This window comes from Panthera tigris, chromosome C2, assembly GCF_018350195.1.
Source record: "Panthera tigris isolate Pti1 chromosome C2, P.tigris_Pti1_mat1.1, whole genome shotgun sequence".
In the NCBI taxonomy this organism is placed as follows: domain Eukaryota; kingdom Metazoa; phylum Chordata; class Mammalia; order Carnivora; family Felidae; genus Panthera; species Panthera tigris.
The window spans coordinates 12,130,936-12,158,086 of NC_056668.1; the positions used below are offsets into that span (position 1 = coordinate 12,130,936).

The following is a 27,151-nucleotide window of genomic DNA, read 5'->3' on the forward strand; positions in this document are numbered from 1 at the left end:
CTGAAGTCTAGCACCTTCCTATTGCTTGACCAGACACTCCATCAGGACGGGAGCTTGCCCAACAGGGCACAGTGGAGCCGTGGTCCATCAATAGTACCCATTTTAATACACCAAGAGAGCCCTGACCTGGAAATTCAAGAAGCACGGAGAGATGGCTGATGGGAAATTGATTCTTAGGTGGAACAAAACGTATAAAGGCAAATCTAGAAAGAGGAATGAATGTGTAGGGGGCAAAGAGTGAATCGGGACATAAGGAAGCACATTTTAAATTTTGAGTAGGCAGGGGCACCTGGCTGCCTCATTGGTGGAGCACGTGACTCTTGGGATCGTGAGTTTGTGCTCCACGTTGGGCGTAGAGGTTGCTTTAAACAAATTTTTTTTTTTGAATTCAACATTTTTGTTAGGCAGAACTAGAAAGGTTCTAGGGTCGCCAGTGATCCGGGCAAATAGGAATTTCAGAGTGTGTGACACATCTGGTCATCACAGTTCAGGGTCTGCACCTCGCTTCTATCCTCTTGGGTTTGGGGAGACTGGATTCCCCTGGATTCTCTGTGCCTGACGTGGGTCACGGGTTTCTTCTTCTTTTCCTCTTGAACATACCAGGAGCAAAGGTGTGTTTCAGGGTCAGGCTCCTTTCAGGCTGAAAGAAAAAGACGTGTCCCGGAATGAGCTCCAAATAGGCTACTGATTCTGAGTCTGGCTGGGGCCACACCCCTTCTCCATCGAGGGTGCAGAAGGCTTGAAGATTGCAGGGGGCGGGTAGCTTCTCAAAGTCTGGGCATGAACAAGGGCCCTAAGAACAGGTTGGTTCACAAATAAATGGCTCTGTGGGGGCGGGAGCCTGTCCAGTCCCCCTCATGGGGTGAAGAGAGTCCCTTACGGACCTCTGGACTCTGCCCTGTAACACCGCGTGAGCAGGCCAAGCCCAGAGATCACCGTGGGGTGGAGAGGGCGTGTATGTCTCAGGCTTCTCATTTTAAACAAGGTAATGAATGTAAACTGTCCGAGACCCTACAAACCGGCAAGGGCTATCAAACTCTACTGGTTTCGTTAAGTTAAAATTTATACTTTCTTCACCACTCATGTGGAAATTCATTCCCCTTCCTTTAGAAAATGGATTTCAGTCCGCTACACCTAGCCTATATCCTACGTAATACAAGCTTCAGTGCCCCTCCCCAAAGCTTACCTCTGGCCCCCATTTCACTGGCCCTGTTAGTCTCATGGCCCTTCTTTTTCCGGCTTCTTCCGGGAGAATTCGCACGTTCCAGGCTCTGGGGAATCCTCCCTGGTGTTGTCAATGATACCTCACAGACTGACCTGTGCTAACGACTTGCTCTGTATTCCCTCCCAGGCAACGGACATTTTTACGGGGCTTTCTGGAGACATCACGCTCACCCCAACAATGGCTTTAACCCAAGGAATGCTGAGGAGCACACACAGCTGGTGGGGAGACAGTGGGACACACGCCAGCTTCCCGGTGTTCCCCTTGAACATCACGAAAGTTAGAGGGACTTGGAAGACCAGATGGCCCGGGGTTCGCCTCCTTGTCTGTTTCAGAGTCGGAGCATAGAGGTCTGCTGTCCGTTCTGGCTCTCTCTGTGCTTCTCTGCCTCTGTGTGGGTCTGGAGTGACATCTCTGAGGTGCTGCCCTCCCTGGGCTTACTGTCATCCGAGGAGTCCTTGTTCCAAGTGAGTCCTTGCTCCGGGGACAGAAGCAAGGGGAGGAGGTGGGTGGCCTGAGCCTGAGCAGCGGTGCAGGTGAGGAAACATACAGACAGTAACTGACTCCCCCCGTCCCGTCTCCCGGCAGCCAACCTCACCAGGCCTTTGCTTCAAGGGGCAGGGGGGAAGTGAGAAGCGCAAAGGCGGTGGCCAGTGTGGGCTTTCTTCCCATTTGCAGAGAATGCAGGGATGGAGGGTGTTAGAGTAGATCTGGTACATTCCACTTGGCTACATGTTTCCAGAGGAGTTTCTCTGGAGCCTTACTTGGTCGTTGCAAAAAGCTGGGTTTTGTTTTCTTTGTGTTTTGTTTTGCTCTGGGGGCGGGGTGACTTTCTCTCTGCAGTGATTCACTGAGATGTGGGGAAAGACAGAAGACAGGCCCTCAGAGGGGAGGGGAGAGAACTTTACAATGATTAAAAGCGTGAGCGACGTCCATGCACTAACATGTCGGAACAACAGAGCGTGTATCTCCCGTTTGCGCACTTTCAACCGCACGAAAAGAACTTGTCAATTCTGTGACATGGTACCAACCAACCAACCAACAACGTCCCCCACCCCCCCCCCCAATAATTATTCCTTTACACCTCTGCTCTCACATCAAGCCCTGTATGTGCAGAAGGGACAGGGCCCGCCCCCGCCCCCGCCCCCCGGACAGCCACCATGTCTCCATAGAGAAGCAGTGTTTTGATAACTGGGCCGAACTGGGAAGCACTGGGCTCTGCGTCCTGACCCAGGCAGGCGCGGCCCAGTGTTCTCACAGCCATCTGTTGCGGCCTGTAATGCATGAGCACATTAGCACATGGCCCGCCAGCAGACTCGACATTGTTCTCCTGGCCGAGTTAGTTCAGCCGACCTCAACAAAGGGGACAGTTTTGCATTCGGAATAAATACAACCACTGAGGGTTTTTTTTTTTTCCTCCTTAGGATATTTCATGTTAAGGTTTAGGCAGGCCGTCCGATCTGAAACGTTGCAACCCCTGTCCCTCCCCCTCCAACGTGTTCTCATTCTGCTTGTGACCGTGACAGTGGTGGTTTGTGGGAGCTGCTAATTTGCCACAAAATACTTTTCCTCTTTGGGAGATGCTCCCATCGGAAAGGTTCATTAAATTGAGTATTGGTTGTGCTTTTTATATTTTTTTTTAATCCAAGGAGTTTGCCTCCCAAAGGATTAGAACAAATCGTCCAACTAGGAATCTGTATAACGCTAAGGGTCAGTCTTACGCCTCAAGGTCTGGATCCTAACTGTGCTCAGAGCTCACCCAAGGAAGTGAAGAAAGCAGCAGAGAATGTTCCGGCATTAGTAAGTTTGCAAAATGTTCCAGCGTTAGTAAGTTTGTTGATCCTATCTGATAAATTATTTCAGAAAACCCCTTCTTTGACTCCTCTCCCAGGACCAATATAAGACCAGCCACCATGACGTAGCTGTTTCTAGCAAAGCATTTTTAGGAAGGCAGACAGAATTCAACAGCGCACTCTGACAGGGACAGATATTGCTAGTGTTTTCTTCTGTGGGAATCCCAGCGAAGCTTCATGTCTCTTCCCTGCTCGTTAGGAAAGGACTTGGTGGCAATAATCGTCTGTGCCCATTCCATTGCAATAAGTATTTACTGAGTATGTACTATGTGCCGGGCAGTGTTCTACATCAGCGATCAGGTTGAACAAAGATCTCTGCCTCGTGGAGCTTATATTCCACTGAGAAAGACAGACGATAAACAGTGAAATAAATAAGTAAATAATACAGTATGGGGAAAAAGAAAATGAGCAGAGCAAGGGGGTTGGAAATGCCAGGGTAAGTTTGGAGTATTGAAAAGGAAGGAGGTAAAAACAATTATCTCAATTTAATGAGCTTCCATATTCCAAACAGAAATGTAAAACATCTTTGAAATAATGGTACCTTCCCTGCATTAAAGTTCCCCCACCTCCAAGTTCAATTCCACTCAGACAGGATCAGCTGACCACCCCCCTTCAATCGGGGTAGGTCTCAAAGCTCTTCAATTCTATGAAAGTGCATATCTCTTGGGGCACCTGGGTGGCTCAGTCGGTTAAGCATCTGCCTTCAGCTCAGGTCATGATCTTGCAGTTTGTGAGCTCAAGCCCTGCGTCGGGTTCTGTGCTGACAGCCTGGAGCCTGGAACCTGCTTCAGATTCTGTGTCTCCCTCTCTCTCTGCCCCTCACCCACTCACACTCTGTCTCTCTCTCATAAATAAAGATTAAAAAAAAAATTTTTTTAAGTGCATATTTCTTTTTTTTTTTCTTTTCTTTTAATGTTTTATTTATTTTTGAGACAGAGACAGAGCATGAGCAGGGGAGGGGCAGACAGAGAGGGAGACCCAGAATCCGAAGCAGGCTCCAGGCTCCGAGCTGTCAGCACAGAGCCCGACGCCGGGCTCGAAGTCACAAACCGCGAGATCATGACCTGAGCCGAAGTGGATGCTCAACCGATGGAACCACCCAGGCGCCCTGAAAGTGCATATTTCTTAAGTCAGTTTCTTTGGGGGCGCCTGGGTGGCTCAGTTGATTCAGTGTGTGATTCTTGATCTCAGCTCTGGTCTTGATCTCAGGGTCATGAGTTCAAGCCTCACTCTGGACTCTGTTTTGGGCTCCCTGCTAGGCTCTCAACTGAGCCTGAAGCTTACTTTAAACAAAAAGTAAGCTTTTTGTTTCTCGGTATGTTTCCATACTGTTTCTCGGTATGTTTCCAACCTGCCCAAAGCAGCAGATAGGATAACAGGGTGGTAAATGTGTACTGAATGAAAGACCAAGAAAATAGAGTTAGGATATCAACTTGTATACTTTCCCTTAGTTGAAACCTCATGACCTAGCTCAATGTCCACTTCTTATTTTTTTAATTTTTTAAATGTTTATTTGTTTTTGAGAGAGAAGGAGAGTAGGAGAAGGGGCAGAGAGAGAGGGAGACACAGAATCCGAAGCAGGTTCCAGGCTATGAGCCGTCAGCACAGAGCCCGACATGGGGCTCGAACTCACAACTGGGAGATCACGACCTGAGCCAAAGTTGGATGCTTAACCGACTGAACCACCCAGGTGCCCTACTGTCCGCTTCTTAACCATGTCATTACGAGGACCTGTATGTGCTACAAGTAAGTTGGTCATTTCATCGCCAAACCAAAGTCGCTGAGAGTCTGGCTGGATACTCAAGAAGGGAATGGCTCACAAAACACTACGTACCCCTGCCATGCTTCTCATTAAGATTTGGCCTCTTAAGACCCAAAGGCAAAGACGTGAGGGGAGTCGGATCCACTGGAGGGCACTGTGCAAGTCCCAGGACTTGCAATGGGGTCCTCGGCCCAGGGATGTGGCTGGCAGAAAAGGTGTTGGGATCCTTTCTCTGAGTGCCAGGGAGCACTTTGGACTTGCAAAAAGTCAGAGAGAACTATAACTTGAAATGGCCCTTGCCAAACTTTTCACTTTACAGATAAGTAGATTGGGGCCCAGAAAGGTGAAGCCACTTACCTTAGAACACCCATCCTGCTCAGAGACCTAGATTATCAAACTCCTAGCCCAGATCTCTTTTTCCCACAATAGGTTGTGGAAAGGATGTGAGGAGTGACTCAGAAGTGAATGAAACTATTGACAGGTGAATAGATAAACAGAATGTTGTGCATACATTCAGAGGAATACTACTCAGCCTTAAAAAGGAACACAGTACTAACACGTGCTGCAGCATAGATGAACCTCAAAAACTTGCTGGGTGGGGGCACCTGGGTGGCTCAGTGGGTTAAGCATCCAACTTTGGCTCAGGCCACGATCTCGCAGTTCGTGACTTCGAGCCCCACGTCGGGCTCTGTGCCGACCGCTCGGAGCCTGGAGCCTGCTTCGGATTCTGCGTCTCCCTCTCTCTCTCTGCCCCTCCCCTGTTCATGCTCTGTTTCTCTGTCTCTGTCTCTCTCGGTCTCTCTCCCTCTCTCACAAACTAAAAACAATTTTTAGAACATGCCGAGTGAAAGCAACCAGACACAAAAGGTCGCATGTTGTATGATTCTGTGTAAATGAAGCATCTAGAATAGGTCAGTCCACAGAGACGTCCGGAAGATTTGTGGTGGTGGCTTGGGACAGGAAGGGCACAGGGTGTTACTGTGGAGTAACAAAAGTGTTTTGGAACTAGATAAAGGCAGTATTTGCACACCCCTCTGCGTGCCACTGAGTCGATGGCTTTAAAGTGGTTAATTTTATGTATGTGAATTTCACCTCAATCAAAGCAAACAGAAAGAGGTGAACATGTAGGAGCTGGTAGGTTACACACAAAATAGGTTACACACAAACCCCCCCCCCACGGGGGGAGGAGCAGATCTGTTAGTGGGGGGGGGTGGTGACGGAGCCCTAATCAGGCTGGGGAGGGGAGAGGCATGTAGGAAGAAGGCAGAGAGGGTGGCCCCCAGGCTGAGGGGGTTGTCCAGGTGACTGCGGTGGAACAGCCTCTGGTTCTGTGCCTGTGCTCCCGTCCTTTGCGGGAACCCCGGGCTACACCAAGTCATTTCCTTCCTGTCCTGGCTGAGCCACTGGTATCCCAGTATCTTCCTTGGCTGCACTGGCCTCAACAGCTGAGCGAGTTCAGAGTTGGGGCCCCCTCCCCAGCCCAACTCCCAAGAGGCCCCGCCACTGTTCTCCTTGTGGCTCCCAGCTGCATTTCCAGAATAGGAAGAACCCTCTGTCTTCCAGCTGACCCCTGAGGGGCACGGAGAGAAGGACCAGCAGACATGGCTCTGAGGGAGGGGAGGGAGGGGCAGGCTTCGAGGCTGGGGCCTCGGCTTCATGGGCAACTTTCCCTTCGATTAATTCCTCTCTGATTCTGGCTTCTGTCCTTAAAAGGACTGGCGCCGGGTTTCCCCGTGGAGGGTAGGTCCTTTCCCACTATACAAAGACTATTCGGTGAGGACCAACGGAGTACCAGACCCTGGCATCTGAGGACGAGAATGGGGACCTCCCCCTGTCCTAGGAGGCTTGGGAACCAGACTCCATATATAGAGCTCAAAGACACTCCAGGCCTCTCCTGGGGTCCCGAGGCATACAGCACTGCCCGCCCCCTGCCCCAAGTCATGCGACAGAGACTAACAGGGATCTTACCTCTTAGGACATTCCAGAAGGTTCAATGAGAGGACACCCCAGAAGCCAGGCATGCCCTGTGTACCAGCCCCAGGCCCAGGTTCTCCTTTTCAAGCCTGACGCCCTGTGAAAATGGTACCGGCACCATGCCGGTTTTGCAGATCAGGAAGCTAAGACTCGGAAAGCCCCCATCTCTCGTTCAAGGTCATGCGGCTGGTGGAGCCTGGCCAAGGTAGCCTACTACTACATACCCGATTACTCAGTCATGGTCTCATAGTGCTCAACCCACTCCACCGTGACCTACATATTCATGGATGCTTCCTGGGGGCCCAAGCTCACATCTGAGGGTCCAGATCAGGCAGCAGCCACCTCCTGGCCAGGCCCTTGGGCCCAGGGCCTCCATTCACCAGGGGCTCTGGGAGGTCTTGTAACCTAAGTCTGAATACAAATGTGGCGGGGGGGGGGGGGTTGGCACAACAAAAATGCCCCATCAGTCTCTAGGTCTCAATGCCCCCCCCCCCATCAGTGCATGATTCCCGGGGGGTTTACACTCCTGTCTCAGTCCCCATCACTCCGGAAACCTCTTCCTTCCCTGCGTCCTCCATTGAGTCCCGTTGTTCAGAGGTTCACATCCAGCAGGCACATCTAGATACAAAGGCCTCCAATCTACCTTGGGGAAGCCTCACAATCAAGGACGGCAGACACTTCCAGAACATTTCTACACTTCATTGAAGAGAAGTTGTCAATTCCGTCGGTGCGCACACACAGAACACCCAGAGGACTTGTCTTCACTCGTGGCACAGTCCCTGTGGGCCAGAGATTCCCAGAGCCTCTGCTGGGAGATGGATCAGGGGACCCAGAGGGCTCTGCACCTGACTTAGCCCCTGGGCTGCCAAGGCCCTTTGGTGATCACACGGCCTGGTTGGCTCTACGGAAGAGGAAACCGGCTCAGAGAGCTCCCCCTCGGCTTCTGAGAGGCCAATCGAGCCCTGCCCCACAAGACACCTTCTAGGCCAAGAAGATTTGAAAATGAGCCAATGGCGCAAGGTCCCGCTCATGGCCCCTAGGTGGGTTTCTGCTTGGCCCTTGCCCTGGGCTCCAGGACTCGGGCCTTGAGGGCCCAGGGTTCAGAGGACCGAGCTGGGCTTGGAGGGAAGGGAGGTTGGCGCGTCCTAGGACGCCAAGAAGCACCTGGACAGGGATGCATTTCGGTTCTCAGGTCAATCAGGGAGGGAAGAGGTAAACAGCGCTCCCCTGGGTCTGTCTGGTTCATCCAGCATCCAGAGCTCAGCAGGGCCAGAGGGCTCCCAGCCGCTGCTGCAAAGTTCCAGCCTCACGGGTTTAGGAGGACCGAGGATCAGTGAGAGCGAACTCGCGGGCATGAGCCTGCAAGCGGAGACTCGTGATGGACGCGGGTGCCTGAGCCCGCCCATGTTGGGGGCCCGGAAGCTTCCTCAGGTCGGACGCTGTTCAGCCCCCAAGCGATCTTAGGCGCCTCCTCCTCCATGGGGCTGCCTCCCTTCTGGGGTGGGGGCGTAGGGGTCGACCCCGGCAACAACCAATGGGCCCAGAGGCGCTGGGGCTGCCTGGGAAGCAAAGGTCCCAAACGAAAGCCACCGAGCGCGCGCGCGGTCCAAGGCAGCCACTTCAAGCCCGGCGGTGTGGGCCTGGCTGGGGCACCCGGAGGGCGGGGCGGGGCGGGCCTGCGGAGGCCGGGGGTGCGCGTCCCGCGGGGACCGGGCCACCCGTCTGCGCCTACCCATTTTGCCCACGCGAGATCCGGGGGCGCCGGTGCACGGTTCTGAGGACCCCAAATAAAGACGCAGCCTCCAAACCCAGCGCCCGGCTGGGCCGTGTTAACTGCGCTACCGTTCAGGGGTTGCAAACTGGGAGCCCTCGGGCCAACGTGGCCCACATGCTTGTCTGTGGGGCCCTCGGCGTGTGGTCAAAGGGTACTCGAAGTCCCCCGGGAGGAGAGCGCCCCAGTTCCCCTCGGCTGCCACCACCACCTGGGGATGTCGGGCAGCGGGACTACGCAGGTGTTTCCCTGGGAATCCTGTACTGATAGGGGACATTGAGACCTAGAAGCCGCACGCCAGTGCCAGCGGGCATTCCAGTTTGCGACTCGTTTCCGAAAAAACGGCACGGGGTGTGGACTGCACCACTGGGTCAGGGCTTCGGCAGCTGTGTGGGCACAAAGCACAGTTACTGTCGGGGCTGCTGGGCGCCGCCCTCAGACAGGGACCGCTCAGCTCACCTGCTCTGGCCCTTCCTCCGCCGGCGCCCCGCGCCCACCCCAGCCCGCTAATTATCGAAGGCTTTGCCATCACCAGCCTCCCAGATGGGGGCATCAGGGACAGATGGGTCCAGGCACAAAGAGGGAGCATTGGGAGCGTCACCCAAGAGAGCGGGGGCGTGTGTGGGGGGTGGGGGGAGTGGGGTCGGGAGCTGCGAGGGTTTCCCAAGCAGCGTCTAAGAGAGTCTGGGGCCTTAATGCGGGGGGGAGGTGGGGGGGGGAAGGGGATGGGTGAGATGAGCTCTGAAACGTGGGCTCTGGAGCCCGGCAGAGTCCAACTTTGCCGCCTGCATTCACCGGCTACGCTCCTGAGCGATTCACACCCTCCCTGAGCCTCAGTCTCCTCACCTGTGAAATGTAGTGACAATAACACCATGGCCGAAGGGCTATGGTGAGAATTGAATGAATTAATAGCACACTACAGCTCTCAGCACGGTGCTCTGTACCAAAGAACCTGTGATACCCATTGGCGTCCCCTCTTCCAGCCTCCTCTGCCTGTCGTTACTATCCTCAACTCCCCAGAGACCCCTGGTGCAGCCTCCTTGCTCCCAGATAGGCCACATGTGCTCCTCAATGCAGAGGCCCCTCCTCCCATGAACCTGGGACCGACCTCGAGGTCCTGTTGCAATGAGGTGGTCCCTAAGAGAGAGATGGGGATTAGGGATGAGAGCTCCGGGGAATCCTTAGAGATCTGGCCCCCCATGTCCCCGCCCCTTAGGTCTCCATCTCTGTCCTGCCGGGGACGGGGGTTGGGGGGGGCAGACCCCTCGCTCTGACAGGGAGCAGGGAGGTTAGCCCCGGGATCTAGCCCATGGGCTGCCTGCAGCCTCCAAACCAAGGAGAAGTATGCCAACCTTCGCTGTTCCAAAGGTCCTTCTCCCTAGCCAGGGTGGGATTCAATGAAGCAACCATTTATCCTAAGAACCATCAGGCCGGGACGGTCTGTCACCAGCCAGGGGTCTTGAGACCCTTGGTGTAGGGCCCCTGTCAAAGATCCCTCCCCGTTCCGAATCCCTACTAGTACTGGGAGCCACTGGGAAACAGAAAGTGGCCCAAAGTCTGTACTAAAAGAGGGACTTACAATGAGAGGTGGGCGGGTATAGAGGATCCTTTGCTTTAGATGAACTTGGGGAGGGGGGAGGCACAAGGTGTTCACGTAATGGAAGGAGTTCAGGCGGTCAATTCTGCCTCAAAGGGAAGCAGACAGACAATTCTTCCGCACTTAGAGCGTCTAAGGGGCTTTAAAATCCAATGCGCTGGCCCCAGAGCATCTGGCCTTCATTGGTTCCAGTCTGGGAATGAAAGGAGAGGTCCTACATGCTGGGCTGTCCTCCGCCCCCGGACTGCCATGGGTGTCCCCGGTGCTTAGGTCTTCCTATAGCCATCTTTTTTGGGCATGGCACCTTGGGTCTCAGCAACACCTTTCCAGACCGAGAGGAACATTAATCTGAGGGAATGCTTTGTCCCTCAGCTTGCTGTCCCAAGAATGTAGAGCTTCAACTCTCTGGGTGCCCCCAGACAGACAGCCAGCAGCACCCAAGGAATTTTGGCAAGCCCTCCAACAGTATGTCCAGGGAATCATCGTTTCTGTGACTCCTGCCCAGTAGAGTGAGGAGGGAGGACAGGGCCCTGGAGCATAGAGACTTTGGAGGGGACTCTGTCCCTTAACCTCAAGTTGAGCTCTTGTGGGCGACTGGGGATTATCTCAGAGACCTTGGGGTCTGGAGACAGAAGTCCCTGGCTCTGCGGCTGAGAGCTGGGAAACCAGGGGGCCACGTGGAGGGTGGGGAAGCTGAGCTGTGGTTCAGTGCAGGAGGGAACCTCTGGGCTAATGCTGCCAGAGAGGAGACCGGCTGGGACAGAGCTCAGCGGACCAGGCCAGGCCAGGACTGTTACCCTACCTCCTTTTCCCTTCCCCTCTCTCACTGGGGAGGGGAGGGGGTCCTCCCCAATGAAGGGCCCTTGGAAGTCTGAGGGTTTTCATAATATCTTCTCCAGCGCTACTCGGAAGCCCAGGCACCATCCGGAGTCCCCCCCCACCCAGGTCCCCGCCAGTCCAGGGCCACCCTCCCTCCAGAAGCCACCTGCCCTGGGCAGCAATATCCACTCTAGTTCACCTGTGTGCACCTCTGCAGTGTCTGAGGATGCTCCTCTCTCACACGTGGTGACCGTGGCGACCGGGATCCCTGACGGGGCGCGCAGTTTAGGCGGGGTGACTCCGGAAAGGGCAGGGATCCAACCCCTCCTTCCTGGGGGGCCCAGGGCTAGCCCTGGCTGGGCGAACTTGGGTCTGGGGCGGGGGGGGGGGGAGAGACTTGATTTATTTCCTTTCCTATTACGTGCCTCTCTACATCCACCACGTACACCAGGCACAGGCACGGGTACCCTCCAAGGCTTAGGCTTGGTGAAGGAAGCCGCTGCTGCAACGCAGCCCCCACCCAGCCCCAGTGGAGCTGGGTTCTCAGGTCCCCACCATCAGAGTCCCAGCCAATCCTCTCCCCACCCCCAGCCCCCACGACCCCCGCTGGAGCCAGACCCAGTTTTGAATTCTTAAATTTTATTTCAAACAGGATTTGCAAATAAAAGCTACTAAAACCGGCCCTACTCTCTTCCTGGATTCTCGGGGGGGGGGGGGGCCCTGTCCCCCTTTTTCTTCCTCCCCAGCTGCTCTGCCTCCTCTCAGGCTCCGGGGAAAAGCAGAGCTGAAAGGAGTCCTCCTGCACCGGACCCCTAGCCGCCTGCGGTTCAGGCCAGCAGCTCCATGCACCAAAAGCACCTGTCCCCAAGCTGGGGGATGGACCCACCCTCAGTCCTGGGCAGGGAGAGTCGGCATGGGTCGGGATCAGGGACCTCGAAAAATGAGGCTACAACCAGGGAAACCTTCTCCACCCCCAGGTGTCCCAGGTACAGGGACCTTCCGCCAAAGGCCACCAAAGACGTTGTAGGCAAGAGGGCCCCGGGCCAGGGAACCCACTGCGTCTGCACCAGTCGCTGCTCTCCTGGGGGCGCGTTCTCCCTGAAGCCCCGCAGGCTGAGACACTGCAAAGTGGTTTACCCTCCTTGACCAGGAAGGCTGAAGCTTTTTCCTTTTTACCCAGAATCTCTTTATTTATTAATTTTTTTACCCAAGACCTAAGTTTGTATCGCAACTTTGGGTTGTGAGGATCCCAGTGGCCACAAGAAGACAGAGGTGGCCCTGGTGGGGGGGGGGGGGGGTAAGAGCATGGAGGCCAAAGCGCGCTGGTCAGAGTCTCACTCCAGGCTGGCCGTTCCCAGCACTTAACACTTTGCAGTTTAAGGCCGACGTGGGGCCTGGGTGGGGTCATGCACAGCTCGAGGAAGGGAGAGAAGGGTTATCGGATCCCGCGCCCCCACGCTCCCGCGGCGCTCTGTCCGGACCCGGGGCCCCAAGTGGCCGGTCTGCAGCTGAAGCCCAAGGATTCCCCCTTCCCCCAGCGGGATGGGGGGGGGGGGGGGCGACTGCCTCTGAGCCGAAAGAAAAAAAAATCCTGGTAGGACGGGAGGCCTGAGCGCCGGGACCCCAGCCAGCCCAAGGCAAGGCCCTTGCCCCGGAGGTCCCAAATTCCGCGCAGGGAGAGACGTGTTCACTTTCAACGAACTCAATCCTCAACCGCAGGGAAAAGAAAAAAAAAAGTTCCGGATTAGGCGTCGGAAAATCAAATTAACAAGAGACGTGTGAGAAACACCCTGTTGGTGGGGGTGGGGTGGGGTGGGGGTTGGCGCGGGGAGAATAGTCCAACGACCCCTTAATCTTTCTCCAGGGTGGAACCCACGAAATGGTTCCCAAATCCGGCTCCGAGGGCTAGCGCCCTGCACCTCCCCCCACCCACGCGGCTCGCAAACAGCCGACGGACTTGTCACTTTTATTTAAAATCTCAACACTCGATCATTTATTTCGTTTTTGCAACCAAACAAGTAATAAATATTATTTAGCACTTTTTTTTTCTTTTTACAAAAATAAAACAGATGATACACTCTCTGCAGGACCGCGAGCGGAGGAGAGATGTTACGCGGCAGACGCTGTAAAGCCCGGTACCGCAACGCGTGGGAGGCGCCCAGGCAGTTCTCGGAGGCCGCGAGAAGCACGTGGGAGAGTTTGTCATTCGTGTTAAACGTGGCAAAAAGAAACCGACATACAGGAGGCCAGGCTCAGACTCCGGTGGGGCTGGCAGTCACGTGAGCAAACAGCTTCGCAGCAGCACTGGCCTCATTATTGATAATATATTTACACACCCAAGAAAGAAAAACCTCAAAAGCCAACAGAACTCCCAGGTAACTCCAACCACATTCACAGCAACAGCCTTTGAGTTCCGTCAAACCCTCGGGTATCAGAATGACTGCCCCCAGTCGGGCAATAAACCAAATCACTTTGTGCTTACAGACGGAAAGAATGGGGGGGGGGGGGCAGGGAGGGCGAGTCTATCTGAAAATAACTAAAAAAAAAAAAAAAAACCCAAAAAACAAAAACCGCCCCCAAAGTCGACAGTTTTATATTATTCCAATCCACAAGTGGTTCTAGTCTGACTTTCTAGAAGGCCTGCTTGTATTGTTGAATACGGAACATAGATTTATTTAAAAAAAAAAAAAAACAACAAACCACACCCTCAAAAGCAATAGGGGCGACAGGCAGGAACCGCAGTAGTTCTCAGACAGTTGTGGGTTTACCCACATTGGACGAGACCGTCAATGCTTCTGGTACCGGATGCCAATTTTCAGCTACCTCGTAGCCCCTGGCTCAGGGCCAGAGACGACCCTTGAAGGCGAGGCCTGACGGCCGGTCCTGGAATACAGCTTCTCCCAAGTCTCCTACCCGCCAAGAAAGGAGGAAGGAGAGGAAGTCCCCAACGCTGTCCTCCCTCCTCCTCCTCCCCCATGTAACGAAGGGCTGCCAGGGCCGAGCGCGGCCCGCATCCTAGAAGAAACCAATTTAAGAATCACTTTTTTTGGAAGGGGGAGGGGGAGGGAGGTGTCGAGGGAGGGGTGCACACAGCAGTGCCTTCTTTTACAATGGTTTCTTTCGGAGCAGCGCTGTTTAAAGCCAGAGAGGGCTGCACCCAGAGCGCACGGCCCTGTCACTCCCCACTGTCCGGTGCGCGCCCCCCAATTGCTTCGGTTCCCCAGTGCTGACGTCCTCATCATTGCGCCCCACCCCCACCCCCAGCCCAACGTCCTGTGATCTTGGGAACTGAGCTCCCGGGCCCCAGTGCCGGCCAGGCCTCGCTTCCCCGCAGCCCCCGGGTCCCTCCGTTCGCCAGAACGCGCCGGCGGCCGGCAGCTCACTTGGCGTCGGAGGTGAGGCGCGGCAGGCTGCCGGCGCCCATGGCCGACACGTGGTGGTGCGGCGGCGGCACCTGGCACATGCTGCAGGGGCAGGGCATGCCGCCCCAGTGCTGGAAGCCGCCGCCGCCCCCGCTGCCGCCGCCCCCGCCCGCCAGCGGGGCCGCCGCCGCCGCGGCGGACGGAGACTTGAGCAGGCCGTGCGGGGGCCGAATGGAGCCGACCGACGACAACCCGGAGCCGGGCAGGGAGGCGCTGGACACCGCGGCGGCGGCGGCGGCGGCGGCGGCGGCGGCGGCCGCGGGAGGCAGGATGGGGTGGTGAACCGCGGGGTGGTGCGCGGCGTGCGCGGCGGCCGCGGGGTGCGCCGTGGCGGCGGGCAGGGGCGCCGAGTGCGCCAGGCCGCCGCAGGCCGACGGGTGGAAGCCCGCGTGGTGGCCGCCGTAGATCTCGCTCACCAGTCGCTTCATCTCCTCCAGGGAGTTGGTGAGCATGAGGATGTAGTTGCGCGCCAGCAGCAGCGTGGCGATCTTGGAGAGCTTGCGCACCGACGGGCCGTGCGCGTACGGCATGACCTCGCGCAGCCCGTCCATGGCGATGTTGAGGTCGTGCATGCGCTTGCGCTCGCGGCTGTTGATCTTGAGGCGTAGCTGCTGCAGCTCGGGCTCCGTCATCTGCTTCTTGTCCTTCTTGGTGGACGACGCGGCCGCCGACGATGCGGACGACGAAGTGCTGGACGAGGCTGACTTGAAGCCGCCGCCGCCGCCGCCCAGCTTGTCCCCGGGGTGCGCGCCCGCCGCGCCCATGGCGCCGCGCAGCTCTGCGCTCAGCTCCGGAGGGCCGTCGCTCGGCGTAGACGAGGACACCGTGCCCCCCGTGAAGCCGCTGCCGCCACTGCCTTTGCTCCGGGCCGGCAGAAAAAGGTCATCGGGCTCTGGTGACGACGGGCGACTGGACACCAGGCTGGCGTCCGAGTCCATGGCCCCGAGGGATAGTCGCAGCTCTCGCGGGGTCCTCCCTCCCTCCCTCGGCCCTCGGAGCTTTGCGCACGCCTCCTGCGGAGAGGAGAAGAAACAGAAGAGAGAGATCTAGATCGAGCTCGAGGCACTCAGAAAAAGAGAGAGAAAGAGAGAGAGAGAGAGAGAGAGAGAGAGAGAGAGAGAGAGAGGAGAAGCTGCTCCCGCCTGCACCGCAGCGTGCGGTCCAGGTGCGGGTGGCCGGTGGTTTTGTGTCCACCTCGCTTCCTTCTAGCGGCAGGCAGGTGCGCACGAAGTAACCTCTCTCTTTCTCTCCCCACTTCCTCAGCTCTCATCCACAGGTTGTTTTATTCCAGGGAGCATTGGAGCCCCTCAGAGAGGGTGGCCTTCTGGATGCCTTCAATTAGGAATCGGGAGGCCGAATCCCCAGGGCTGGAATGGCAAGTGAGGGTTTTTCTTTGGGAGGACGGAGATCTAAATAGAGAAGTATTTATTTGGTTTCTCAAACGCATCGACCTTATCTCCATCGACACCGAGCAACAAACACACAGGCACCCGGCGCCCGCGAGCCTAGATAACGTGCGTCGCGTCCGGGGACCGCGGGGAGCTTGCCAGCCTAGCGGGACTTGGGCAGAAGGAGCTGTGGTCGCTTCGACTTCTGGCTTTTGGGCGAAGGGGGTGCTGAGGTGAGTGTGGGGAGGATCAGAGCGGCGAAGCCACTCAGGGGAACCGGCGGGCAGGGGCGGGATCGGGGCCTTCTCTAACCGAGCTTCCTGGGTCGCTTGCGAGTTGAGGGGCGTCTGTCCCTGGGATACAGGCTGGGGCTTCTGGGAGGGGGTGGGGGGGCGGGGACACTTACTGTGGATGCAATTAGAGGAGCTCCTTCCCAAAAGCCGCAGTGGAGAACCGGGCTCCGGGCGGTGATGTCGCGTTGGTCTATAATAAGCATCCGCACCTTTCGGGGCTCCGCCGGTTTTTTATAGCCCGGTGGCGGCGGCGACCGCGGCGGCGGTGGCCGAGGCGGGGGCGGGGAACAATGTGCGGGTCCTGGAGGGGCCGCCGCGCCAATGAGCTGGGCCCGCCCGGGGGGCTGGGAAGCTGATGTCATCCGGGCTAATTCCGCTCAATGAAACTCGCCCGGCCCGCACACGCCTCCTCCCCGCGCACAGCCAATGGGCGTCGGCGGCCGGGAGATTCTTGGGGAGGGACTGGAGGAGGAACCCGAGGAGGGGGTGTGCGAGGCGAGCAGGAGGAGGAGGAGGGGTGGGGAGGGCTTGCCGGGGAAGTACCGAGGGCAGAATGCAGTTGAGATAGAGAGGGAGCGTTGTCAAATTTCTGTAAAAATACGGTGACCACAGAGTCAGGCTGGAGGATGGCGTGGGCTTGGGGTTCTGCCGACGAACTAACCTGATACCCAAGGCGATCGGATCTTTGGGGATGCGCACGAATAACCCTGGCGATTCAGGCGCTGGGGCTGGAGTCTCCCCCTTTGCTTTTCATCTCCCTCTCTCTGGGCTCCCGTTGCCCGCCCCCCTCCCCATCTCAAACGTTTCATCAACACGGGGGCATTTGGAACCCCAAGGGTAAAGGACAACCAGGCGCAAGTTAAGCACGCTCCTCCGCGGGCGGCCGGTAGCGCCCCCAGCTGGGGGCAGGGCCTCGCGAGGCAGAGGGCAGGGAAGGACCTGGAGCACCTGCTCCAGAATGGCGTTTTGAAAGAAATCTCAACTCTTCGTAAAGTCGGGAATGGCGTGGACACAGGGAGGAGGTGTTTCCGCACAGTAACCGCGCTAACAGAAGGGCAGAGTCTAGCGCCCAAAGTGCCGCGCCCGCCCTGCGTGTCTTAGCTCTGGAACCGATGGTGGTATTTTCAGCATCACTCTTGTGGTCGTCTCCACAAAATGGGAAAATGAGGTAGGAGGGAAACGCTGGTTTGTCTGAAAAAAAAAAAAGAAAAAGAAAAGAAAAAGAGAGAGGGAGAGAGAAAAAAGTCGAAGGCCTGGGCAAAGACTTCTCCAGGCTTTGGGCCAGACAGCGAGATCCAACTCCTTGCGGCTGCATTCAGACCCCTTTCACCAATCGCAGCTTGGCTGCTAAGCCCGGAAACGCTTGCCCATCAGGGATGAAACCTGGTCTTAGAGAAGCAGCTAGCTGAGGTAGGTTAGCGGCACTGACGCACTCATCCATTTTACAGATGGGAAAATCCGGAGACCCTGTCTACAGCAAGCCCACGGACAACACTGCTAAGTCTTTACCGCGCAGATAACCGGCGTGGGCGGTTCCTGAGCAGCAGTGGCGGCCGTGTGTCTCTAACCTTTTCCCTAAGCTGGATTCCTTCCATCTGTACATTTCCAGCACGGAGGGTTGCTCCTGCAGACCGCGGGCACTAGCCGTTTAAACTGCGCACACACATACATACACAAACACACCCCGGCCCTCCCTCCCAGGGAGTGTTATGGCCTCTGTTTATGTGGTTGTTTAGGAACTTTTAATTTGCACGCACGGCTTGAAAAACAAAGTCGTTCGCCTTGGCGTTGGGAAGGCACGAAATAAACGAATACAAAAATAAACCCACGGGATGGCTCCCAGTTTCTGGGTAAGACTCTGATAGAAACCTCGCGGGCTCTCGCCTTCGCCCCAATCTTGTGCTTTCTGGAGCATTATTTTTCAACCCGTGTGTTTCCCAGCTGGCTCTGCAGCCATCCGTTAAATATGTATTTAAAACATGAAGAACTGAAGCGTGGAGATAGATATGTCGTCCAACGGTTGCGGAGGATGACCCATAACCGTTGAATTAGGAGAATCTGTCGCATGGTCGAACGCTGCGGGGGGGGGGGGGGGGCGGGGAGGGGAGCAGAAAGAGCTAGAGTATTTAGAGGATCGTTCCTTTGGGCCTCCCCGGCCGCAGGCAGTGAGGACATTCGTGGGAATGTGAGCTGCGGGCCACCAGCCGGGGCGTGGACTTGTGCGCGCGCCAGTGTATCTAATAAACACCGGCAGGCGCACTGTGCGCCCGCCTGGGTTGCAGACGCTGAGGTTAGTCCAGACGGCGGCGGCGGCACGTGTCCTGGAGCCCCGGTTCCTTCTTTTGTTGCTTGTCACCGGCCACTGTCCGCGCCAGAGTGCGCGCCCTGGGGTTCTTTTCGCGCTTGCTCTAGTTGAGGGGTCCGTTCTGGCACCATGCGTACTTAGAAACAGGGAAGGCAGAGTCCAGAGGTAGGAGAGCTGGCTTATTGGCCAGGTTCCCGCGTGAACGCCCATAAGGACGCTCCAGGCCCCAGCCCCGGGCAGTGGTGGCTGTTCTGGGCAGCGCAGCGGCACCTCGCGGTCCTGACTCCCGATGCCCGGAGCTTGGGCTGGCAGCCGTAGGCTGAGGACCCCTTCTCCCGGCAGCATCCCCCCCAACATTCCGTGGTTGCCAGAAAGTCGCTCAGGAGGTAGGGGCCCCCTGTGGCCCCCTGCGCTCCTTTAGTCCAGGGCAAAACGGTCGCCGGACCCATCTCTCTGGGTCTCCGAGTCCTACCCGCTCCGGGAATAATGCAAAACGGGAGCCCGGCCCCTGGCGCCTGCCCTCGTGCGTCCGGAGGCCCCCTGGCATTTGCTCTGCTCTTGAGCCCCGGCGCCCGGCGTGCACGGCCTGGGTGCGTCCCGGGCCACGCCGCAGCCCCTTTCCGGGAAATTGAGTGCTCACTTTGCCGAAGCTAATCGGCCCCGGCTCCGGGCGTCCCTGGCTGGCCCGGGCGTCCAGAAGCTGTCGGCCTCCTCCGTCAAAACGGAAGACGTGTTTTTCCCTCTCCTTTGTGCTTCCCTCCCACAAAAGGCCGGGTGAGCGTCGCGGCCGGCCTTTGCTCAGTCGCCGGGCGGCCCGGGAGGAGTTTGTGCCAAATCCGCCGGGGCGGGCTCGCGCGGGGCTCTAAGGGCTCAGACCTCCCACTGCTTGCCGGGTCCCTCCCGGGCCATTCTTTCGCGGTGTCGCCTTTCCCTTCACAAGTTCCTGCACACTTTCAGGCAGCGGCTCGGCCAGACTGCCAAGGACAGCAGCGGCCTTGCTCGGCGTGGAGCCGGGACCGATGGGAGGAGGCGAGGCTGCCGGCACCGGAAAAGAAAGCAAATTAAAAAAAGCAGTTGGGCCATCGCTCCAGGCCCGGAAACCAGGAGGGATGAGGAATGGTGGCGTTTGGCGACGAGGGGGGCGGGGGGAGCCATGAGACCCCCTCAGGAGAACTCTGCAAACAAATGGCCTCTGTCTTCCTTGTAAAACTCAGACCCCGGAGCCGTCCACGGTCATCCCTGTCCGGGGACCCAGCGCCGAGCACCGGGCAGGACGCGTGGAAGGTGCTTGCTAAATACTACTGAATGCACACGCCTGCAGAGGTGCACAGGGGCTGGTGTGAGACACGATTCCTAAAATACATGTAACGTTCTGTGTACAGGGCAGACCATGAGGTCTGTAATCTGGACTGTTGGAATATGGGAACCTTTAGAATGAATGACAAGGGCAGGGACTCCCATCTAATGGCCACCTCAAGGCGAGTTAAGTTGGGCCAGACGCTTAGTGGGCCTTGAGAGGCTTCATCTCATTTAATCTCTCACTGATCCTGGGAGCGTCGTTTACTTACTTTGCTCACTCCCATTTTACAGACTGGGAAAACTGACCCTCGAGGGCGGTGTGGCCATTTTGTCAAGGTCCTGGGAGCAGAGAAGCAGGTCCAGGCAGAGAGGGTGAGGGCGGGCATCAGAGACATCTTGAGTTGTCTGTTTTCAGTCTCAGATTCTCATCCCTAAAATGGGTTTCTAGAAGCTACTGTGACCTCAAAAGCTATGTCTGCTGTGAGATTGGGAGGAATGAGGGAGAGTCAAACGATGCCCTCCCTTGGAAGTTTCCCTATTTTGTTAATACTCGTGTTATGGGAGCCCTGAGTCGCTGAGAATATGGAGGAACCCCGCCCAGTCAGAAGAGGCTCAGCCTGGGTAGAATCTGGAAGGAATGCCCAGGGGCTTGGGAGGAGGGGTGCTGGGAGAGCGAAAGGGAAATGACAAACCAAAAATCCCCCCCCCAAAGAACCCCCCAAACTAATAATAGCCCCTTCTCCCTAGAGAGTTCCACCCTTTGAATCACCCACGTCCACGGAGGTAGCAATGGTTGCCATCTGCCCCTAAGGATCAGCGACATTGAAGTCAACCCGGTGTCCCAAGTTCACCGTGGAACAAAGTTGAGGTAGGACTGAGGGGCGACCAGGAACTAACTTCATAGCTCCCATTTGTTTATCTCACCCAACTTGTGCAACGGGCCCTTCGGTGTTTAGAAGGAGGCCCGCTGTTCCCATTTTACAGATGAAGATATTGAAGGCTAGAGATCAAGGCAGGGTCTGGGTTCCACCTCCAGCCCACTGGATCCCAAGTCCCAGGGGTCTTGATGCGTCAGTCCTGGGTTTCCATTTGCTCGCTCTCCTCTTTCCTGAGACTCTAGGCGCCTCCCCTTTCCCCCTCCACCGCCCCTGCCCCCCCCATGCAGATTAATCCAGAGCGGAAGATGGGGTGAACAAGTTGGGGAGCACGGGTGGGAGTGTCCCTGATCGGGTAGCTGGCCCTGAGGTGAGGCGAGCTTCACTCGGGTATGGGGTGGCACGGGCAGGGCAGGAGGGACCTAAGACCCTGGGCAAGAGGAAGCGGCGGGCGTCGGAGCGCAGGAGAGAGTCTTCTAGGCTACAGGTGCCAACAGCGCGCGGCAGATTCCGAGGCAGGACCTGCGTGCGCTCCCCGCACCCGGTGGAGCCTGCAGCGGGGGCAGCCGCACGCGCGGAGGGCGCGGGGCCTCTCACCTCCGAGTGCCTGTTGTTCAGCTCCAAACACGGAGTAAATGACCTTCCTTGCTGCATCTGGAAAATGTAGCAGTTCGATGCCTCCCCGTAGCCTTCAGGATCCAGTCCAGGCCCTTGACCTCGGCCTTCGGGTCCTAACCGGATCTCCGCCGGCTTCTCAGGGTCTCCCGCTCCCTCTCCCCCTTTCTCAGGACCCGGAGCGTCTGTCTATCCCGGGGCTCTGCCCTTTCCCCACCTTCGCCTCCGCCTCCCCGACCCCTGCCCTCCTCCTGTCTGTCCGTCTGTGCCCCATACTACCCTCTCAGGGGTCTTCCCGGGAAGACCACCCCCCCCTCCTTGAGCTCCTGCGGCACCCAGAGCTCTCCCCACCTCCAGCAGGGTTCACCCCACTGCATTTCACCCACTGGCTCCCTCCCCGCCGGCGAGCGCCTGGAGGGTCCTCACGGTGCCAGAACTCACTTTGCATCTCTGAGCCCCAGAGTGGGGACAGGTCCCAAGAGAGCTCAATAAATCCAAGTAAGGGCCTCTGACAAGACAGTTACCCTGAAAGTTTTCTTGGACTTTGCACACACCACAAAAGACAACAATAACAATAGCGGCAAAGGTACAAGTCTCCCCCCTCATTAGACCAGTTTCAAAAATGCCTGATGAGGACCGTGCCGCTCACTCCTGGTCATATGGGTGGGGAGTGGGGGCGGGGGGCAGACAGCCCCCGACCCCAGGCAAACAAGTCATCCCGTAAGGCGGGGGGGGGGGGGGGGGGGGGGGGGGGCGGGAGATGGGCTCCCACCGGTTTCCTGCCGCACTCCGCCCGGCGGGGAGGGAGGGGAGCGCGGGGCGAGAGGTGCGGCGGGGTCCCGGGGTACCCGGAGCTGGCGCGGCCAGGGATCCGGGCAGGGCCTCCGACGCCCGGCGCCCTCCCCCCGGCTCAGCCCGAACGCGCGGCCGGCCCGGGGCTGGGGGGTGTGTTTCCCCAACCAGGGGTCCCGGGCCCCGAGCCCCAGCTTCACGCGGCTCCGCAGCGCGGGCGGAGCAGGGACCGGGCCGCACCTTCCCCCCGGTTGGGGACCCGAGGCACAGCCCTGACCCCTGCGCCCGCACGCGCCACCCCCTTCTTGGGTTTGGAGAACCGGGTGGGGAGACAGGTGCCTGAGGGTTCCTCTTCTCTTCCGCGTTCCCTTTGCGCGCGCTTCCTTGGCTTCTATCAGTCTCTTTTCTCCTCCCCCTCCAGCATGTCTCCGTTGAGTTTTGATTTTCCCTCCTTACTGAAATGACACATGCCAGGCTCCTGAGAGCCAGGAACCTCAGGCTGACTCCCCGCCCCCTGCCACCTCTCTCCGGACCCTGGTGGTCCCAGGACGCACCACACCAGCATTTAGGTGGGGGCTTGTTGGACGTACAGAGCCTTAGGCCCATCCAGACCTAGTGAGAGGGAAGCTACATTAACCAAGCTTCCCAGGGGATGCATGGCACATTAGAGTTCGGGGAGCCTTGCGCTAGGTATCTTGGGGGGTCGTCCTCAGGCGCCTACTCCCCAGGGTCCTTGGGTCTTCCAGCTCCAGACACAGCCCCTTTCTGGGGCGGACAAAGCTATTTCCTGGAGAGTCCACAACACCTCCCCAGCCACTTGTATGGTGCTCACTCTTACCCCCTTGGCCATCTGTTAAATAAAATTTAGTGCACGCTTTCACAAATGCAAGCCCGTTGTAAAACAAAAGTAACTTTGAAATAAGGCAGAATGCAAAAGTCGCCAATAGTCCAACCCTCTTCCCCTGCGACAAGTCACTGTCCAACGTTGTGGCAACGTCCTTCCAGACTGTGTAAGGGTTTGTTACCGCCTTCTTTGATTTCTTAGCGCCTCTTGGACGGCCTTCCACATCAATACAAGATTCACCCGACCCCTTTAACAGTATAGACCTGCACCAACCCATCCCCTTTAGATTCTCCCCTCCTTTGCCTGTTCAGCCTCGAAAAGCTGGTCAGAACCGGAAACTCTGAAAACGTGTTTCTGCCCTGTGTGCCCTTGTGGTGGGAGGGACCTGGGGGTCCAGGCTCCTGCCCAACAAGGCACGGTAGGTGCTCCCTTCCTGGCTCCCGCTGGGCTCTCAGCAGCACCAGATTCTCCTCTGAAGAGTCTCTCCCTCCCAGCAGGTGTACTGGGAAGAATTGGTTTCCACTTTGCTTACAGTCCGGGAAGCCGAACCCACGTCTGAGATGTGGGTTGGCTGTGTTCAGTGTGTGAAGAGAGCCTTCCTAGTCTGGGACCGTGACCAGGGCAGAACTTGGGGTCTGTGATTTTGGACGATGCAGGAGTTTTAGCCATTCAGTTCCCTTATTTTCTGTCCCCACTTCCAACCCCAAAGAGCATCCACTTCTGGGTTGACTCTAAGGCCAGGTCTAAGCAAAGAGGCCACTCTGCTTAAGCGGTAGGTGCAGTTTTGACTAGAAGAAGAAAAAGAAGAGGAGGAGGGAGAGGAAGAGGAGGGGGGCAGGACGGGAGAGGAGGAGGAGGAGGAGAAAGAGAAAGAAATCACATCGTATAAACCGCAATTCTCTCTTCTTTAAAACATGCTTGAATAGGCGCTGTGTAGCATATGCCTAAAATTAAACTCCAAACAGTTTAAAGAGTATTTGATTAAAAGCAAGTGTCCCTGGTGCTTCCTTCCCTCGGGTCCCCAGAGGAACTACTGTTACAGTTTCTTGTGTATTCCAGAAACACACACACACACACACACACACACACACACACACACCCCTAGGCCAGCACACCACCAACACACATATTTACAAACATACACCTTCTTCTCAAACACCCTCACCAAGGTGGTCAGAGGTGCAAGGAGCCTCTCCTAATCTCAATGAAGACAGTTTCCTCCGCCTCAAAAGCAAGCATCACAGCATCAGAATCTGAGAACACCAGCGTCCTGATGGTACTTTTTCTGCTCCCCTTTAATCACTGCAAGCTAGGACAGTTCAAGCCCCAGGTGACGAGAGATCAAGGAGCTTCCTGCACTGAGACAGCTTCTTCCAAGTGTCCCCAAGACAGGACTTTAAGTCACTGCCAGAAACTTGCAGGGGAGTCCTTTTTTTTTTTCATATATAATTGTAAAATCAATAGTACGCCTTCTATCTGGAGGGCAACGAGGCAAAGAGATATAGACAGACATACCTTAAAGAATATATATAAGACCTCAAGATGAAGCTAATTAGTTATTGTTATTTTTGTTTGTTCGCTGAATAGGTAATATATTCACAGAGTTCAAAAAAAATTTTAAATATAACGAAAAGATTGCGGCCCTTGTCCCCCAGCCACCTTGTTCCCTTGCTTAGTCACTGTCTCGATCATTTCAGAGACAGTCGCTGCAAATGCAGGCAAAAATGTATGTTCCCCTTTTTATACAATTTTGCACGTGCTGTTTTCCCCACCTTGCTTTTTCCAGTTAATATTGGGCGATCTAAGTGATCTTGGAGATCATTTCTTCTCAGTGTATTAAAAGCTCCTTCCTTAAAAAAGTTCATCCTTCTGTAATATGGATGTACTGTAACTTATTTAGCTATCAATTTGTCTTATTTGTCTTTCAAATGTTGAAAGACATTTAGATTGTTTCTGATTTTTTACTGTTACAAACAATGCTGCGATGAAATACCTTGTAAATTATCATTTGCATATATGTCCTAAGGATAAATCCCTAGAATTAGTATCATTAAGTCAGGTAGTCTGTGCCGTTGGTAATTTTGATAGATGCTACCGCGTTGTTACTTAAGTAGTATCCAAATTTATGTTGCGATGTAGAAGAGATACAGCCTGGCTGACAGCTCATTTAAATGTTGAGTTTTTATTTTCCTGAGTCCAGAGAAAATGTGATCTCTAATTTGGATGTCAGAAGAGGTGACGGGCGGACCACTGTGACTCTGCAGGATAGAATAATAAAATGTCATTTCCCCCTTTAAAACGTCAAGCTACAAATTCTAATAGATTTCAACATCTGGTACCATTTCCGATCCTTCCCAAGATGTACTAATGACTTTTTCCACACAGTTGGGTAGAAGGGTCCAAGAATCTTTATGCTTTGGGCATGATAATTCAGATATTTACTGGGCTCCTTTCTTGTGCCATGAACTGGCCTGTGCAGGGGACCAGCAGTGAACAAAACAGATAGCATCTCTGCTCTCAAACCCGTTAACAAAAGTAATTACTATCATGGTTCTTAGTGTAATTTATTTTGATTCTCTCAGTGGCTGTGTGAGGTGGTTAGAGTGGGGTGTGTGGGATACAGTTACTGCCCCCCACCCAGCACACTGCTGATGGTTCCTCCAGATCTGTTCCGGTTTCTGTATAGGACTTCTGGTTGGACACGTGGCCACCGGAATAAGGACTGCGTTTCCCAGCCTCCTTTGTGACCAAGTTCTGGCCAAGGGGATGTGAACAGAAGTGGTACGTGCAATTTCCAGAGGCATCCTCCAAGTGAGGGAGTGTGTTCTTCTCGTTTCACCTTGACTTCCTGCTGTCTGGGGTCCCGACGTGATGGTCAGGGCTGGAAGAGCCGCTGGAGTCATGAGGTGGCCATGGGGCCACATAGGAAAGAGCATTAGGAGAGAAGGAGCCTGGGTTCTTGATACTGTGGGGTTCCAGGCCTCCCCAGGACCCGTTCTCTGGTCTCTTAGGTGACTGCAACACCCCTCTGCCTTCTTAAGTCCATCATTATGTTGGGTTTTCTGACACAGCTAAACTGGATCCTAACCAAAGGGACTTTTGAATGCCAAGTGGGGCACTTTTGGACGTCAGAAGAGACATCTCCCTGCTGCCAACGTCTTTGTTACATCAGTTGAGCCTGAATCCTAACTAATGCCCAGGGCAGAATCATAACAAGACGGGAGACTTGCGATATCGCAGTGTTATGAGGCCACCCTCTCTTGAGAGGAGGCTCTAAGGGAAGGGCGAGTGAGTACGTGTGGTCACGCACCGTGTCATTCAGGAAGTGGTGGTGGTGGTTGGACTCATTCTGGAGGCTTCTCTAATGGATGGTGTGGGTCCTGATGGCCCCTTTACTCTTCCTGGTAGTGTCTTTTCATGATATGTAGCAAAGGCTCCTGGGCAGATAGCGTCGATGTTTGCCCAGATCCCTTTCTACCATTTCTCTGCACCCTTCAGGCTGTGGCGAGCTTCATTTTCAACGGCCAGCACCTCTGACTGATCTTTGCAGGGCCGTGCTTAGTTGCCTGGAGCCGATTTGCTGAATGTGGAGAGGGCTGATGGCACAGACCTTCTTACTTCTGGCTCAAGGCAACTCCAGAGCATAATTTCTACCCCAAGGATGCCCCGTGGGTTCAGGTTGAAGCCCAGACACTTTAGCACTTTGGCCTGAGATCTTTTCTTGGCTTTCTCCTCTGGCCTGGCTCCTCGGTGCCCTGGCACCGCTTTGATAAATCACTTAGCCATGAACACCCATGTCACTATTACCAGCTGTGCTCACACGGGAGAAGGACAGCTCTGTATCATGTGGCAGTCTGTGTATAGTGCCCCTCTGCCCAGATGGCTGCTCCAGCCACCTTATCTTGTTGCTTTGTCTTCCTCTCTTCTGTTGCAACCTCTCTTTTGTGTTGATGGCAGCCCCGGCTCCAGCGGCAGGAAGGAGAGGGGCAAGTGGAAGCCACATCACCTTCCTTGAAGGTAAGGCCCCGAGGCTGCAGGCAGGACTTCTGCTCACAGCCCATTGGCCTCTCTTAGTCACATGGCTACACCTAAAGGCAAGTGAGGCTGGGAAATGTAGTCTTCAGATGAGGGGCCAGGGGCCACCAATTACAGCCAATGAGGAGCTCCCACACTAACAGAGATGGAAGAGAATGGATTTTGGGGGCCGGTGGAGTGGTGGTGGGGCAGCAGTTGCTGTCACACCTAGGAATCACTACGTTAAATGCTACAACTAAATTTTTCTATGGCTGCTGATGTGGGACTTGCTTCGAAAGTATCCCT

The 27,151-nt window shown here is 55.8% G+C and overlaps 1 protein-coding gene and 2 long non-coding RNA genes across 3 annotated transcripts in view; 2 read left to right on the forward strand and 1 right to left on the reverse strand.

Moving 5' to 3' along the window:
• Positions 1-14,342: 14,342 nt before the first annotated feature.
• On the reverse strand, positions 14,343-15,418 carry OLIG2 (oligodendrocyte transcription factor 2). Its single transcript, XM_007090482.3, has one exon. It carries the CDS (start codon positions 15,356-15,358, stop codon positions 14,378-14,380), a length of 981 nt encoding a protein of 326 aa, XP_007090544.2. The 5' UTR covers positions 15,359-15,418; the 3' UTR covers positions 14,343-14,377.
• Positions 15,419-16,932: 1,514 nt separating this feature from the next.
• On the forward strand, positions 16,933-17,929 carry LOC122230600. The gene is made up of 2 exons (XR_006207602.1): positions 16,933-17,269; positions 17,550-17,929. It is a non-coding gene; the product is annotated as an uncharacterized LOC122230600 (long non-coding RNA).
• A 2,533-nt stretch (positions 17,930-20,462) lies between these two features.
• Positions 20,463-27,151, forward strand: part of LOC122230570 — a 46,337-nt gene continuing 39,648 nt past the window's right edge. The window contains exon 1 of the long non-coding RNA XR_006207559.1: positions 20,463-20,573. This is a non-coding gene — a long non-coding RNA (uncharacterized LOC122230570). The remainder of the gene's footprint in view (positions 20,574-27,151) is intronic.